This window comes from Andrena cerasifolii, chromosome 4 (genome assembly GCF_050908995.1).
Source record: "Andrena cerasifolii isolate SP2316 chromosome 4, iyAndCera1_principal, whole genome shotgun sequence".
NCBI classification, from domain to species: domain Eukaryota; kingdom Metazoa; phylum Arthropoda; class Insecta; order Hymenoptera; family Andrenidae; genus Andrena; species Andrena cerasifolii.
In genome coordinates, this window is record NC_135121.1 from 2,681,712 (window position 1) to 2,698,948 (window position 17,237).

At 41.4% G+C, this 17,237-nt stretch overlaps 1 protein-coding gene across 1 annotated transcript in view; it reads left to right on the plus strand.

Annotated features, from left to right (window-relative positions):
* Nucleotides 1-17,237, plus strand: part of Cht7 (chitinase 7) — a 127,758-nt gene that overhangs the window by 92,919 nt on the left and 17,602 nt on the right. The window contains exons 8-11 of the mRNA XM_076810373.1: nt 1,219-1,648; nt 2,190-2,407; nt 7,428-7,582; nt 7,680-7,820. Coding sequence (XP_076666488.1) covers nt 1,219-1,648; nt 2,190-2,407; nt 7,428-7,582; nt 7,680-7,820 — 944 coding nt within the window. The remainder of the gene's footprint in view (nt 1-1,218; nt 1,649-2,189; nt 2,408-7,427; nt 7,583-7,679; nt 7,821-17,237) is intronic.

The following is a 17,237-nucleotide window of genomic DNA, read 5'->3' on the forward strand; positions in this document are numbered from 1 at the left end:
CGAAAGCATCCGTCTCCGGTCAAGACCTGTGTAAGTCGGAAGGAGAGCCTGCCGTAGTTACGCCCCATCCAACGGTCGAAAATGGGATGGAGCGCGCCAACAACGCGGCGGCCGATGTGCTAGGGTCTGCATTCGTTGCCGGGCCTGGAGGAGCGCCAACGACGGTTCATCCGCCGGGTAGCCCCCGGCCTCGCGGAGTTCTTGGAATCTTGTCCAGAAATTATGGCCATCCTATCCTCAAAATAGCTATCATCGCTGCCAGGCAGCGAGTAGCTGTCCTTCCCTCGGCGTGTCCCGTACTTCTTCGGTGAGGAAGAAGTGCCCTTGGTGCACGCTGAGTCCATTTCAGCTCCTGATGCCTGGTCCGTAGTTGCCCATTCGTAGTCCGTATTGAAATAAGCCATGTCGTCATCGTACTTTACGCCCGGTGGAAGTTCTCCCATGTGGATCTCCTAGCAGATGCTTGTCGTCTCGCGAGTCCCCCGTATAGTCTATCCAGACGTGCGGGCGATCCCTGCGAAACCATCGGATGGGAGTTTAGGAAACGTCGTCCCTAAAACACGCTGTCAGCACTCGTCGGGGATCGTTTCTAGTCAGTCACTTCCATTCACAACACCCACAGAACCTCACTAACTCCGAAATTCATGCACTAGAAACTTAATTGCACGTCAAAACCTTTGATTTTAGGGGGCGCGATAAAACCTCAACGTAACGACAACGGTGCCACCTATCGTCTCCCATATTCGGATACTGTTCGACAACACATTCCACGCTTTCTAGAAAGTATCCATATGAAAAGCTGTCGAAGTTGCGTGTATACAGCATAGAATACGCTCGCTGTGAAAGCACGTTAACGTCATACAAAATACTACATTTTATTACAGTGTTACAAAGACTACAATGTCGATTTTGGTTAAACAGTTTATTGTCTCAAATCTGTGAAATATTTTTTTTTTGGGGGGGGGGGGGCAGGAATTTTTACAAATGAGGAATATACGGCAATAGCTTATGTGAAAATGACATTATTTACGAATACTCTTACCTTATGAAATCTGTTGCTATCACGAGTTAAACAACTCGTTATTTCTACTTGAATAAGACACAACAAAACAGTATAACCGGAAGTATTCACCGTTAAAAAATTATATCTTAAATACGTTTTTTGTCACTAAAACTTTTAATTGCAATATGATTTTCTTAATTTCTTTTCTAATCAAGATCTGTGAGATGCTCCATAATGGTGCAGCATATGTATGGGATGACGAAATGAAAGTGCCGTATTTGGTACAAAATGAACAGTGGGCCGGCTTCGACGACGAAAAATCTATCCGTATCAAAATGGACTGGTTAAAAAACAAAGGTTACGGTGGTGCAATGGTATGGACAGTCGATATGGACGACTTTAATGGTACAGTTTGCGGTGGAAACGTTAGATATCCACTAATTAGCGCAATGAGAGAGGAATTACTCGGAATTTCGAGAGGTACGAACACAAAGGACGTTGATTGGAGCGCCGTAGCTACTACGGTTACGGAAACTATCTTAAAAAAACCCGAAGCTTATAAGATATCAGTCTCGGATGCTCTTAGTAAAGCGAAGAAACTTCAGAAACCAACTACGAGCCTCATCGTTAACACTCCGACCAATGGTAACTTTTTAATTTTATGCGTCTGAATATTCGTATTCTTTTTCCTCAACTACGTAAAACGTTATTTCTAACACGAATACCTTTCGCGTGGAAAGAAAATAACAAACAATGTCGAACATTGTTAAAGTGTTGTTGTATTTTTACATATAGTGTATAAACACAAAAAGGGCGGTTATATTGAAATAAGGTTTTATAATGTAAATGCTGGTGTATGTGGTTCACAGGCTTTGTTTTTTTGTAATGTCATCATCACCATTCATGTTTGGTAAAGGAACGATGTATTTATACAACTATGCTACGATTAGGAAAAGTGTGCGTGCTAATATCGAATGTGAATAATAAGTAAACTTTTATAATATCATGTAGTTGATAATTAATCGATTCTTCTCATAGAAAATATAACGAAAGTTGCTGTGAAATATGAAAAATAATTCTTTCTTATATCAAGAATGTTTGGTGGTGCAAGAAATATGAGAACAAATAGCGTGTGATATTCTATAATATTTACTTTCCTGTGTACTTATTTGTCTTTTATACGCAGAAAGAGATGCGCAATCCATCTGCTATCTCACAAATTGGTCACACAGAAGGCCTGGAGCAGGAAAATTTATGCCGGAGGACATTGATGCGACGCTCTGCACTCATATAGTCTACGCATTCGCGACCTTGAAAAATCATTTACTCGTAGAAGAGAGTGATAAAGATGCAGAAATGTACAATCGTCTGACTGCTCTTCGCGATAAAAATCCAGATATCAAGGTATAATCTTTTGTCACATTCTAAAACATTTTTCCCTTTTGTTATAAAATCTTGCAATGTTTGTCTTCGCATGTAGGTATAATACGTAATGAAGGAGGTATAAAACGACAACAACATATGTTTCAATATTTTGTGACTTCAAAATGCTTTAATGTGATTGTTGAAGTTATACATGCTTTTATTCCTAAGTAATAATCAATAATTTTATAAAGACTGTACAGAAAATTTTGCAGCTTAATGAAAACAAAAATTCTACAATGCATTCGAATTTTACGGTCTTATGGAAGGGCGGTATTATAACTTGAACGTGAAGGGACCCTGATAGCCAGATCTGGGCAGCAGAATCTGACGTCAGAACTGCAGCAGTCTGTGTCCGCATTTGGCTGCGTTCTGATGTGCAGAGCCTGAGGTGCAGTGCCTAATGTCAGATGGACAGCAGATCGACAGCAGATCGACAACAGATTTCGCCGTCTGCTAGGCACAGCAACAGCGCCATCTGAGATCCAGAATTACCAAGCAATTGCCTACAGATGGCGCTGTTGCTGTGCCTAGCAGACGGCGAAATCTGCTGTCCATCTGACATCAGGGGATAAGGTTATACGTCTGAACGTTGGCAAATATTAACCTCAAATGTTCGTAACCAGAAACCATTGGTAATTATTTACATTAGGTTTCATCACTGATTTTGATGAGATATATTGTTGGGGGGAATGATTCTGAATAACTTTTTCCTACACATGTCACCGCCGCTCGACTTTAGTTTTAGAGATATTCATACAAATATTTTTCTATGAATAGTAGGTATTTATTCGGAATTTGTTTAACACGAATGTGTTAATCGTTTTTGAGATATCGGCATAAGTATGGAACTAGATTTGGGTGGGGGGGGGGAGGAGCTACGCGTGTGCATTTAAAAAAATGTAAGAAAGTAATTCTTACAAATTTGATATTTACAGACCACACAATTTGCGCATACTAGCCCCCCCCCCCCATCGCGGGGCCTTTCCCCTGCCCTGAATCAAGCACCATACCTATACCGATATCTCGTGACATACTAATACCAATATTTGGAGTTACGTCTATCCAATCTATCAAATTTAACCCAAAGTTAACTCAAATTTTAAAACTAAAGCAAGAATTTTATAAAATATTTTTGCGAATACCTCGGAAACTAAGGCCGAGCGGCGGTAACATGTACAGGAAAAAGTTGTTCAAAATGTGGAGTTTTACAACATATCTAAATATCATCAAAATCGGTGATGAAACCCTAAAGTAAGTAATTACCAATCCTTTATTGAAAGTGCAAGTTCTTACAGAGGCTCTGTTCAAAAGGTCAATGTGGAGTTGACTCCCATTCTTCAGATATACTGGAAAGACGATCGCGATCGCAAATTTGCCATGATTGCTTAACTCCTCCACCACAAAAAAATTAATATCGTACAACTTTTATAAATAAACGTTTCTCATGTCTCTAACAATAACGGAGATATCTCAGGTGGACGAAGTTATAGCCCCACCCCGTATGCTACAGACTATACCGGTGAGAGTCAGTTGGGCCATTAAGGAACCCGACCTCCATGAGGTTTAGTAGAACCGCGTAGAAGGGGAGTTCGAAAACCAACGGTAACGTGGGCGTGTGATGGATAGGGTAAACTGTAGTAGTGTGCGGTGGCTTGAATCACTGGGATTCTTGGGGGCCTCAGTATTCATTGCCACTGGGGCTCCTAAGTGAGCCAGTTATTTTAGCCAATGGGTACGAGTCTGTACCGCACACGCTTACAGTTTTCCCTATCCGTTGTACACCTGCGGTATCATTAACTTCGAGCTCTCCTGTAACGAGCGTGGCCGCCAGTGTACCGAGCGCCGGGTGCTCGTGCTGGTGGAGTTAGCGCAGCGCCGCATATAAAGGTAGGATTTCCTAGGCGCGATCAGCCGCGGCAGCGCACCACGGCGAGCAGACCTCAGGTACCGCGTTAAGGGACTCAATTGGAATGGAGCACTTGAAAGGGTCTATTCTAACGGTCGACATACCTGTTTCAGAAAAATCAGATTGTTTATCCTTTATCGTATCGTATATGGAAGTGACATCGATGGCTTCCTTACGTTTTTCATTGAAAATCATACCAAATATCATGTAAATCCAACTATTTTTAACGAACTTAGTTTGAAATCATGTAAATCGAATTTTCTTCTTATTTCCTCCATTATGGTCCGAATTTCGTCGTTCTTGGTGTTTTCTTTGTCGGAGAAACACAAGGAATCGATTACCGTCACTTTTTCAAAGATCTGATGAGAAATGTGGAACTTGAGCATGTCTTACTTCTTACTGGGTATTATAATGATGTCCAACCGCTTCCAGGATCTAAAGCCATAAACACTTGGTGGGTTCTGCCTTCGCCACGGGGTACCAGGCGGCATAAAATTTGTGTACGTGACACCCTCAAATGTGAATTTTTGGGAAAAAATCGGTGGCATTCGTTTGTCCATGTTTGTCCAACAAAAATTTTGGTTCGTTCAGCCTTCAAATAAAAAAATTATAAAGAAATAAAAAAAAATCTCCAGCACCTCCATGAAAACTTTTTAATGATTTGTCAGTGGGAAATGATTGCCCACGATCAGTCCACGTTTGTCCACCCAAAATTTTCATTTGACCATCCTTCAAACCAGAGTTATGGCCAAATTAAGAAACTTCGTCACCAGCACACCCACGAAATAAGAACATTTCCCACGTTTTTTAAGTGGTTCATTATTGTCCATGATTAGTTCACGTTTGTTTATCGAAAGTTTTCGTTCGTCCACCCTCCAGAATCAAATTATTAATAAAAATAGAAAAAAAGTAGGGTTTAGTTCCAGGGTATATTTACGATTTTTTTTAGGTTTATTGGAATTATTGGCGTTAATTATTGACGAATTGACGGTATTTTTTTTTAAATGACGTCAAACCTTCGTATGAGTTATATGTTAACTCTTCCGTCATGAATTATCTTCATATTGTTCGGTATTTCGAGTGCAAAAAATGGGATGTTGAATTTTTCTCGTGGAAATGAATTTCTCGGGATTCAGGGCACTATGCGACATAGAATACAGGTTATTACTCCATGATTCGCAAATATTGCGAAATCTTGTTTTTGCAGTTGCAAGGACAAATATATGTCGACTATAAAACAAGAAAAAAATTTGCTTGGAAAATCCCGGAGGGTATCTAATTAAAAAGCCAATACGAATTACTGATATTTTTTCTATGGGTTTCTGAAGGAAAAAAGTATATGTAACTAATTATTTGTGACTGCTTATCGGAAACGATACTACGTCGTTTCCGTTCCCTAAAAAAAATTTCTTTTGTATCACTGAAATTCAAAAGACTCGATTTAAAAGTTTGCACAAAATAAAAACATAAAAACTTTGACACTTGTTTACACACAGATCAGAAGTAGCCGCCATGATATTTTTATCATTTTTAGGAGCTCATATTATTAAGGTCGTGTTCAGATATATTGGCCGCTGAGTTCTGTTTCGCGAGCAGCGCGCGAGGAGAAATCAGCCACCACCACCTGACGACCGTGGATTGGCACTTGAAGTTGCTTGGGCCCCCAAAGGGTATGGTGGGGTAACGGGAACGCTGCTCGGCTCCGCTTGAATGAAGCCGTGTGGCTGTTATCGAGAAAGAATCAATGTTCTGACCAATAAAGCTCCTGAATTTTTGTGGACCTAACGCACACATATTCTTATGTATGTATTTCTACGCTAAGAACTCGGTTTGGCCTACACGTCAGGAGCTTGGCGCTATCCCCACCACTTCTGACTCGCTCTTGTTCTGCGAAGGCGAGAGCGAGATGGAACGAAAGCAAGAAAGAAACGAGAAAGTGGTGGGGATGCTTCGCTGCGTGCATACGTACCTGACGGGCACCGAATTCCCACCGTGCGACGAGAAGGCCTAGCCCGAGAGAGAGTGAGAACGTTGAGGAAAGGAGCACCGAGCAAGCAAGCCGTATGGTGGGAGAATACCTCTCATGAAACTCACCGGCCAATATATCTGAACATGACCTTAGTTTACAAGATATATATAAAAAAAAACATAATCCCATAACTTTTGGAATTCGACTTGTTTCCATATTTTCTGGGATTCTGTCCCACTGTGGCGATGAACAGCGAGTTCGCCATCCTCTAGAACAGGACTGCCCTTTAGGTTGCAAATACCTCCTCAAGTTCTGGGACCCGGACAACAACCGAGCGCGGAACAGTTACGTTGCTAACCACAGCATGGACTACGGGAGAACTGCAAGTCTGTGCGTGCGTCCATATTGGCACTCTTGCATTTCTCCAAAAATCCACACATCGGTTAGCAAGATAACAGTTCAGCCCTCGGCTGTTGCCCGGGTCCCAGAACTTGAGGAGGTATTAGCATCCTCACGTGCCGCGACCACGCGCCGTTTTAAAAAATTTTAGGTTAAGACATAGACTAAGGCTTAGGTTAGATCGCAGCGACAGCACCTGGCTCAGCTACTTTGTACATAAAGTTATTACATAAATCTCAGTATCCCAGCTTACCACTGCGTTCGATCATTCGACCGGCGACTCTGGCCACTGCCCTGAGCTGGCTATACGGTTACCTCCACCGTCTTGGGACTCCTCCTATTTAACGGTTACACCCCTTCCGCGCAGGGCTGGAAAGTATCATGGAAGTCGGGCTCCATAATGGCCCAACGGGCCCTCACTGCACTATATACCATTCCATATAAGAGTAGACCTACGCCCCCACCGATTTGCAACCGATCTGCACAGCTCTTATTACTGTCTGCGCATGCGATTGGTCGTAGCGCTTTCTCTGCCGGTTTCCTACTAATCACCTGCCTCCTCTGAGTCAGCGTTGCACGAAACGAGTCTACTCTTAAGTGGAATTCAGTATATACAATAGGCAATTCACCACTGGTGTATCATATTTAAGGTGGTCACCTCATGTTTCTAAATAAAAGTAGGTACATGATGTTATGTAGAAACAATTAATGATTTTATTGTACAGATATTGTTAGCGATCGGTGGTTGGGCTTTTGGGTCAACACCATTCAAGGAACTAACGAGTAACACATTCCGTATGAATCAATTCGTCTACGAAGCCATTGATTTCTTGAGAGAATATAAATTTGACGGGTTAGACGTTGACTGGGAATACCCTCGGTAAGGATACGGAAGCAATTATTGTGTGCTTAAAGTATTTAAATTAGTGTAATGGTTTTATGAATAGAGAAATTTGTTATGAAATTGAATGTACTAGGGGTGGAGATGACCGAACTGCTTATGTGAATCTCTTGAAGGAACTTAGGCTTGCTTTCGAAGGTGAAGCGAAAAGTTCTGGCCAACCAAAATTAATTTTATCAGCGGCAGTACCGGCTAGTTTTGAGGCTATTGCTGCAGGGTAAGTTTTCTGGACTAACTTTTTAAGCGTTTGCGGTCAGATTGCACTAGATGAACAAGATAAAGATTGAAATGTTGTATTCTAGTTTATAAAATTATGTATACTTGCAAATAATTGTATGCATTAGTAATGTTGGTAAACAAGTATCTTAAAATTTGCAAGTATATGATATATTGCAAAATAATTTCCAAAATGGAACAAATGGAATAACACGCAGATGCATGTCTGTTTGCACTAATTTTTCTACCTACTTACATTCCAGTAAGTAAATTCGGTTATACTACCTATATATTTATTTTAATTATACAGGGTGAGTCATCTAACTTGACCACCATAAGATAAAATGTTTCAAACAAAAGCCGAATGGTATCAAGGGGAACGTACTGGGTGTATAAAAAGTTATTACATTCAGGGATGAATCTAAATCGCGAGATCAGTAGGCATTTGAAGAAAGAATTTGCCGCAAAATTGTTTATAACATTAAAAATTAATGTTAATTCATTCTACATCAAGTTGTACTGTTTCATAAGAAGAAAAACAGTTCAAAATCGACCATGTGCCGCAAGCACACCGTTTTGACGCAAATAATTATTAAAGATTGAGCAAAAAGCGGAGTGTGTAGAGCCACTTCACAAGCAGTGGCTCCCGCTTCCTCTCACTCACTTTCATATCCTTTCTTTCACGCCTTTAAAAAACAAAGGCGAGATCATAATCAATATACCGACTCGCAAAAACACAGCGGGGCTTCGATTGGAATGTGAGGCAGAGGAAACGGAAGCGAGTATGAAAACTACATGAAGCTTCAGAGACAGTGAATCATCTAAGTATACACCATTGCTTCTTTCTTTTGAACTTTTGTCTTGTCATTGAGCAGAGTAAGTTGATGTAAAAATAAACTTTAACATTAATTTTTAATATTATAAACAATTTTGTGGCAAATTTTTTTGAAAATGTCCATCGATATTCGATCCAGATTTGTAGATTTACATCTGAAATCAGTGACTATTATTTTTTTACACCCTGCACCCTACAGTAATCAGGTTTTTGCTACTTTGCTTTTATATCGATATAAAGGTCACCTATAGTTTTTTTGGTAATTATTCGGTACCAGGTACACCTCACCGATTTTGATGACCGTGAAATATGCGGTCAAGGTCATAATTTTGAACACCTTTTCCCTATACCGCCGCCCGACCTTCTTATCGACTGCCAAAGTTCGTTTGGATTTGATAAGTGTTACATCCGAAACCAAGGTGGTGATGAATTCCGGAACGTAAAGGGATCTTGCCCCGTCGCCTCCGGCGTAACCGTAATCCCTCGGGCCAGTCACGCTTTTGGAGTATTGTGCGGGGCAGATGGATTGGCATTTTAAAAATCAAGAAGGAAAAGAAGATGTACGTTTTGTCTTGGGACCGTCAGCCTGACTCATCAGTAGGGCTATAGCTGACGCCCCCTGCCCTAGACACACGGGGACTAAGAGGAAATAAACTTGGAACTTGTATATACAGGGTGTCCGCGGGAAGACTGAACAGCTGGATATCTCCTAACGTATTGGAGAAAAAATTAATTATACGGAATTGCATGTTGTGCGGGGGCAAATTTATTAGCCGAGACGATTTTTTTCGATTATTATTTAAAAAGATACGATGGTCAAGGTTGGTTTTTTAAATCGAACTATTTTTTTTAGAGTTCACTTGATAGTTCGTTCCAAGACAAATTCAATAACTTATATTGTATACACCTTATTTCCACTGGTTTTCGAGATATTGCGATTGCAAATTTACTGATTTTCACTGGAAGAAACTTCGCTGGAATAGCAAGCACCGGGGGTGGTCCTGTTCGGGCCACGGGTGACACGCGTTGGGCATTGTCTGTTGAAACAGATACCTACCTACCAAAGGTCTACGCCAGGAATGGCAGGCCCAAAGGCTGGACAATTCTTTCCCGTTACAAATGCTAGGTAGGTACATCTGCAGTATCGAGAAGCGTACGGTAATGATTCAAAACGTCATACAATTAATTTAGGGTTTGTACGCAAGGAGAAATAGGAAAATATGATTCAATTTTCACCTTCAATAGTCCTTTATTTCGCACCTCCTTCTACGCTCGGGTGGACGGTTTTTTGGGAGGGATGCAAGTTCGATTGGTTAGATTAGGAGGTGGAAATGTTGCTAGACACCAAATGTCAACCATAGGGAGCAGATTGTAATAGGACCAATCGGATTTGCGTCCCTCCCAAACGGCTGCTCTCTTGAAGAGGCCCTCTTCACAGCAATACCTCCTCCCCAATGCCCACCTTCCCTCGCACGGAATACGTCAACGCGTGCTTTTGTTTTGATATTGGAGCGCGTGTTTATACTCGAGAGATAAGGAATCTGTTCGAATTTTTAGGGACGACCACGCGTCGACAGCGAGATACTCCTTTTCTTCCTGTGTCTCTTCACGAGGCGTATTGACGGTGGATAATACCTTTCAATTACTGTGGCATCTTTTTTACGTGCGTCGGGGCAAAAGCGGACACAGAGCCAGACGAAAAATCATTCGCACTTTACGATCGATAATTTATTATTTCGCCAAGAACGTTTCGACAACATTTGTCATATGAATGATAAAATTGAGTTATATTTTCCTACTTCTCCTTGCGTACAAACTCTAAATAAATTTTTTGACGTTTTGGAACATTAACGGTATGCTTCTCGATACCGCAGATGTACCTGTCTAGCATTTGTGATGGAAAAGAATTGTCTAACCTTTGGGCCTGCCATTCCTGGCGTAGACCTTTGGCAGGTAGGTATCTATTTCAACAGAGAATGCCCAACGCGTGCCACCCGTGGCGCGAACAGGACCCCTCCCCCCCCCGCTGGTGCTTGCTATTCCAGCGGGTTTTCTTCCAGTGAGAATCGAAAAAATAGTTCGATTTATAAAACCCAACTTGACCATCGTATCTTTTAAAATAATAATGGAAAAAAAATCGTCTCAGCTAATAAATTTACCCCCTCGAACCATGCAATTCCATATAATTTTTTTTCTCTAATACGTTAGGAGGTATTCAGCTGTTCAGTCTTCCCGCGGACACCCTGTATGTGAACGAAAGTGGAAGTTAGGACTTGTGAGAAGAGTAGACCTCTAGTGGCGCGACCCATGGTGGGGCTGGGAAGTCACATAAGAATACGGCCGTCTACGTCGGTCCCGGATAAAAAATTTAGGAAAAACATTTTTATCCAATCTCTTCGCAATGGTAAAATGGGTGGTGCTAATGCCGGCGTTATGGTGCAGTATTTGTTAATTGCGAGGAGATTGGATAAAAATGTTTTGCCTAAATTTTTGAGGTTTCGTCTATTTACTAAAATGACGTGAAACTAACAAAAGAAGCACGCAACAATCGTTAATAATTTCGAAAACAACAAAAAACGTGTTGAAGAGGATACGTAACGTAAGACATGAACTCAATTTTTCAGACCATATCGCATGTTTGACCATCTATAGGACATACGGGGAAAAAATCTGATTGCTCCGGCCATTTGCACAGTGTTTATGGGTAGTTTGAACTCGAAAAAAGCGTGGACACTTGAATCATTCCATGATTTTCTTTGAAGTTGCATCATGATTTGTAAAAAATGGTAGGTAAATATGCAATTTTTGGGGTCACTTTAAAATGGATTTTGTACGATGAAAAAGATCTCATTAAATTGGTAACTAAACCATCAGAAAGTGAAACTTCTTAGCGTTAGAAAACACTCGTGAAAGTTTTTCTACGACTATGCGTTCGCAAGTTATAGGCGTTCAACGTGAAAAATACCTTTTTTGTATTGTATAAGTTTAATGTTTCCCTAACGGGGTACATAGGTAGACCCCGATCCACCTTAACGCAGGGCCCGCCGCTATAGTGCAACGGCGCGCCGCGAATGACGTTTTTGTCCACTTGAAAGGGTCTAATTCTTAAATATGAGACCCCGCGCACCAAATGGGCCGACGCTCTGCTAGGTGCGCACGCGGATGCTTGGCGCCAGTGATGCCAGAATCGTGGGACGTGGGATAAATGCTTACCCCTACTATAACCTACCATCATCTCCCACTATAACCTACCGTCATCTCCCACTATAGCCTACCGTCATGCCCCACTTTCTTTCTATCGCACTGCACACAAGCATATCCCTACTCATGTCTATGTGAGCTGTCTTTTGGGCTACCGACCACACAGACAGGAGTAGGGATGTGCTTGTGTGCAGTGCGATGGGAAGAAAGTGAGGGACGATAGTAGGCCATAGTGGGATACGACGGTTGCTTTCTTTATCTGAATAAAGCTAACACCGGCGGTTGGGTCAGTAGCGGAAACAACGCGTTTGTACTTCATACTATTGGAGATGTTTTAAAGAGTTTACCGATTGTTGGAAACTATGTTCGAAATGAAATGAAGGAAGTTCTCTGTCGTGGCTTCTATCCCACAAGCGCCATCACTTTCAACATCGCTCTGTCATTCGCTATCTCCGCGTCCTATTTGTTTTTTTTTTCACACACGATATGAGATTGAGGGTAGTTACAATTGCAACCAATAGTGAAAATACGAACGCCCTTTGTTTAGATAGTGTGAAAATGGTGGGCCATAGGGAGGATATTATATCATCACCAATTGGACCAGCATTCCTTCCAGACGCCAACTTTCTATCCTTGCACAGGAAATACACGTGTATAATTTCCTCTGATTAAGTCGCATTTCTGAAATAGGTAGGCAAGTATGGCCTGGTGTGCATACTGAAAGTCTCGATATACCTGGTGTATATAGAATGTCATAAATGCTGTTACTTTATTGCATACTGAAACATCTGTTTTTAAGTAGCTATCTACATTTAGTTTATCTGAAGGTACTAAAAATGGTTTATGATTTAGAAAATGATTAAAATTTGACTTCCGTACCTCCACAAATGTCGAGATATTTCCTTGGCAATGCGATAGGAAACGAAATTACAATTAACACATTCATTGCTGCGGCGGTCACTGGCGGCCAACGTTTTAACAGTAAGTAGGTACATAATGTGATTACGAGTAAACTCAAATGTTAAATGCACCATTGCGCTATTAAATAGTTTACTTTTTGAAACGTATGAATAGCCCCTGGCGTGAACGGAAAAACATATACAAATCATGGAAAAATGATATTTTTTATACCTAGCATTTTCTTGCAGGATGAATCAAAGCAATGATTAAACTACAATCCAATATTACATGCAAATATATACAGGGTGTCCCACTAAGGAGTGGACAGCGCGATATCTCTTAAAGTATTGTCGATAAAAATATAAAAAAATAGGGAATTGCATGGTTCGAGGGGGCCCATTTATTAGCGCGAACGAATTTTGTTTTCGATTATTATTTTAAAAGATACGATGGTCAAGTTCGGTTTTTCAAATGGAACTATTTTTTTTGAAGACCTGAGTTGATAGTGCGTTCCAAGGCAAATTCAATAAGCTTTAATGTATACACTTTATTTCCACTGGTTTTTAAGATATTGCGCTTGCAAGTTTACTGATTTTCACTGCAAGAAACCCCTCTGGAATGGCAAAAACCGGGGGCGGTCTTACTGGCGCCACGGGTGGCACTGCCTGTTGAAATGGATACTTACCTGCCAAAGGTCTACGCCAGAAATGGCAGGCCCAAAGGCTGGACAATTCTTTTCGGTCAGAAATGCTACTTAGGTAGGTACATCTGCGGTATCGAGAAGCGCATCGTTACTTTTATTTCGCACTTGCTTCTACGCTCGGATGGCCGGTTCTTTTGGGAGGGATGCAAGTTGGATTGGTTCTGATACAATCTGCTCCCTATGGTTGAAATTTAGTCTAGCAACTTTCACTCCTCCTAACCTAACCAATCCAACTTGTATCCCTCCCAAAAGAACCGGCCATCCGAGCGTAGAAGCAAGTGCGAAATAAAAGTAACGATACCTACCTAAGTAGCATTTCTGACGGAAAAGAATTGTCCAGCCTTTGGGCCTGCCATTTCTGGCGTAGACCTTTGGCAGGTAAGTATCCATTTCAACAGGCAGTGCCACCCGTGGCGGCAGTAAGACCGCCCTCGGTTTTTGCCATTCCAGAGGGGTTTCTTGCAGTGAAAATCAGTAAACTTGCAAGCGCAATATCTTAAAAACCAGTGGAAATAAAGTGTATACATTAAAGCTTATTGAATTTGTCTTGGAACGCACTATCAACTCAGGTCTTCAAAAAAAATAGTTCCATTTGAAAAACCGAACTTGACCATCGTATCTTTTAAAATAATAATCGAAAACAAAATTCGTTCGCGCTAATAAATGAGCCCCCTCGAACCATGCAATTCCCTATTTTTTTTATATTTTTATCGACAATACTTTAAGAGATATCGCGCTGTCCACTCCTTAGTGGGACACCCTGTATATATAGTGTATTACAATTATGCAATATCTAGGAACAAGTATAGGGGAGAGTGCTACAGTATCGGCCACTCCAAGTTTTTGTGCTATAACTTGGGCTATTGTTGGTAAAAATCACATTTGAAAAAGTAATTTGTACAAAATGTGCTTAATAAAAGGGGACAAATCATTTTTCTTAAATTTTATCATAAAGATTAATAATTCCCTGGAATAAAAAAGTTGTAATTCGCAGCGAACGAAAAATTGTCGCCCTCTACCAGCTAACTACGTAGTTAGTAGATTTTAAGGTCTAAGTAATTAATAATGTTAGTAAAAACATTTAAAAATACAATAGAACATTTATTGAGGCATGTCTACAAATGTCACAGGTAAAATGATCGATATTTTGGTCTGTACAGAGCTCGTGAGCCCAACCCTTGCATTTGATGCACAGCACCAAATCTTCGTTAAATGATTCTTTATAAATGATGCACTCAGTGACTTGTTCATCAAAACCTGGTTTAAGTTTACTTTCGTTTAGTTTAGTCTAATTTTGTTTTAAAGTAGCATTTTCAAAGCCACATTCATATCGTTCTGCGTCCATTTTTCTTTTTTCATTTTTATTTTCGGACATTTTTCTGCAGAAGAACAAAGAAGGAAAACCTGAGGACTTTAATTATAGGAACAAATGATAGGAAGAAACGACAAGCATGTAAAAAAAGTTTTAGGTATGATGCGTAATATACAAAGCACATTGCAAAACCGGGGCATTTATGTATACCTAATAGTCTAAAAATAATGCACGTAATATTACAAAATTATTTAATTATCTGAAGAATAAGAAATCAACTATGAAAAATAACTTTTGTCGTACGGAAAACCAGCGTGAACGTTAAATGTCTTAAAACTCTGGTAATACTGAAGAAAAAAGAACGTCACCGGATTACGTTACTCAGGACTATAGTATTTATTTATTTCTCCATCAATAGTGCAATTAACTACCATTAGAAGTGAGATCTAGCTTTGGCCGGTACCGAAGGACTTTCCCCTACCTATCGCAGCAGTATAATTGTTGTATTTACAATAATAATTATCATGTTATTACTTGCTTTAATATATAAACTAAATAATAGACCATAAATACACGTATGCAAGTGATATGTAGGAATAAAGAGTATATTTGCGGTTGAAAACACACATTTTTTTCAGTCTTTTCGACGATGCGCGGCATGCATTCGCGTGCGCGCGTGTCAGAGAAATCCCGCCATAGTGCGCACACGATCGCTTCCGACGCGCGCGACATCGTAAATGTCGACCCTTTCAAGTGCTCCAAACTGCTAAAAAATCCGAGAAACTCGTAAATCTGACCTGCGCGCGGCGCGCAGATGCACCAGTGGGAACGTCTTTCTGCAACAAATCGGCCTTGCGAATCGACAAAAACGTGCGTGGCGCGCTGTTGCACTAGTGGGACCCTGCCTCTACAACACTCCTCTCTCTTCCTCACCATTTCTCCTTCCCTCCTCTTCGTATACTCTCTACCGTTTCGCTCTATTCTCGCACGCCGTTTACCTCTGCCCCGTCTCTCTCCTCTCTCGTCAACCACCGCACTGCCTCACACATCCCTCTACTCTCTCCTTCTCATTCCTTTTGACTTCCGCTTCCGCCGTTCTCCTCACTTATCCGACTCCACTCTCACTCCCCCCTCCTTATTCTTTCCATCCGTCTCTTCATCCATAGCTCCCCCTACCCGCTTCCACCCCCTCACTTTGTCCGTCATCCCCTGCCCGCCCCCCCCCCTCCTCGCACCTTATCAGTGCATGCTCTCAATCCTCCACCCCCCCACACGCCCTTCACATATTGTTCTCCTTCTTTAACCAATACCTCCCCCCTCTCATTTCATTTCCTAATCTAAGGGTGTGGTCCGATTCACGCATTATGCGCATAGACCGCAGCGCAGTCGCTGCGCGCATTCATAGCGTTCCGTTTCTAACAGCGCATGAACCGCAGTAACGAAGCGGAACGGTTTTCTATGCGTTTGATGCTCGTGAGCTTGCACGGGAATGTCCAAACTTACTTACAATTAGCTATACAGTTGGATGGATTACGATAAATTTAATTCGAGACGTTTGGACGGTGGTCGAAGCACGCTTCCTAACTACATCGGTTACTTCGTCCTAAGGATCGGGGACCGACTCTTAACGAAATTTGATGGCTTTATTGGTTCCTGGATTTTCTCAATCCGAGTTTTTCTATTTGTCTTGAACAGCGATTCCATATTATTGAAAGCGAAGACCATATTTTATGAGTTTTACAGGACGAACTGCTGCTTACCCAGCGAGATTTGGTAAGCAGATGTGTAAATGAAAAATGAATTTATTTTATTATCCGCGCCCGGGTTAAATTTAAGGTTTTGAAGGCTATTGAATACAATCACAAGCTCTCATACGTCTTCTGGATTAGAGTATAGCTGCAATGTTAGCATTATAAGAACACGTTCGAAAAACTTAGCAGTAAAAGCCTTTAGGAAATAACAATGCGCGCCACGTATTTGCTTCCTTTCTCATCTTCCGTTTCGATCCTGCCGTAAATCTTCTAGGGATGTGTTGTTCGCTTCGAAATTGAGTCCGTTGCGTTGGTTGCGATTCATACAGCGAGTGCATAGTCTTGCAATTTTTCCGCGGCGCATGCTGTGGTTAGCTACGTAACAGTTCTGCGCTCGGTTGTTACCCGGGTTCCACATCTTGAGGAGGTATTTGCTCCTTAAGGAGGTTCGATACCGGAACGAAAATGATAAGAAATCATTGACAAGTAACCGTATTCCGTAACGGCTACTAACCGCACGGGTAGGGTATGGAGTGGCCGAGTGAACAAGGGGGATGAATTGGCTGAACGGGTTTTATTGAGTTGCGTGTAACAACAGAGCCCAGCCAGGTCTATGCTGGGTTACAAGAGGGTAATAATGGCTTAATGCTAACCTTAGCCTACTACGCCTTAAGCTATCGCACCAACGCTGGTTCGTCGCGGCGCGAATATCGTTG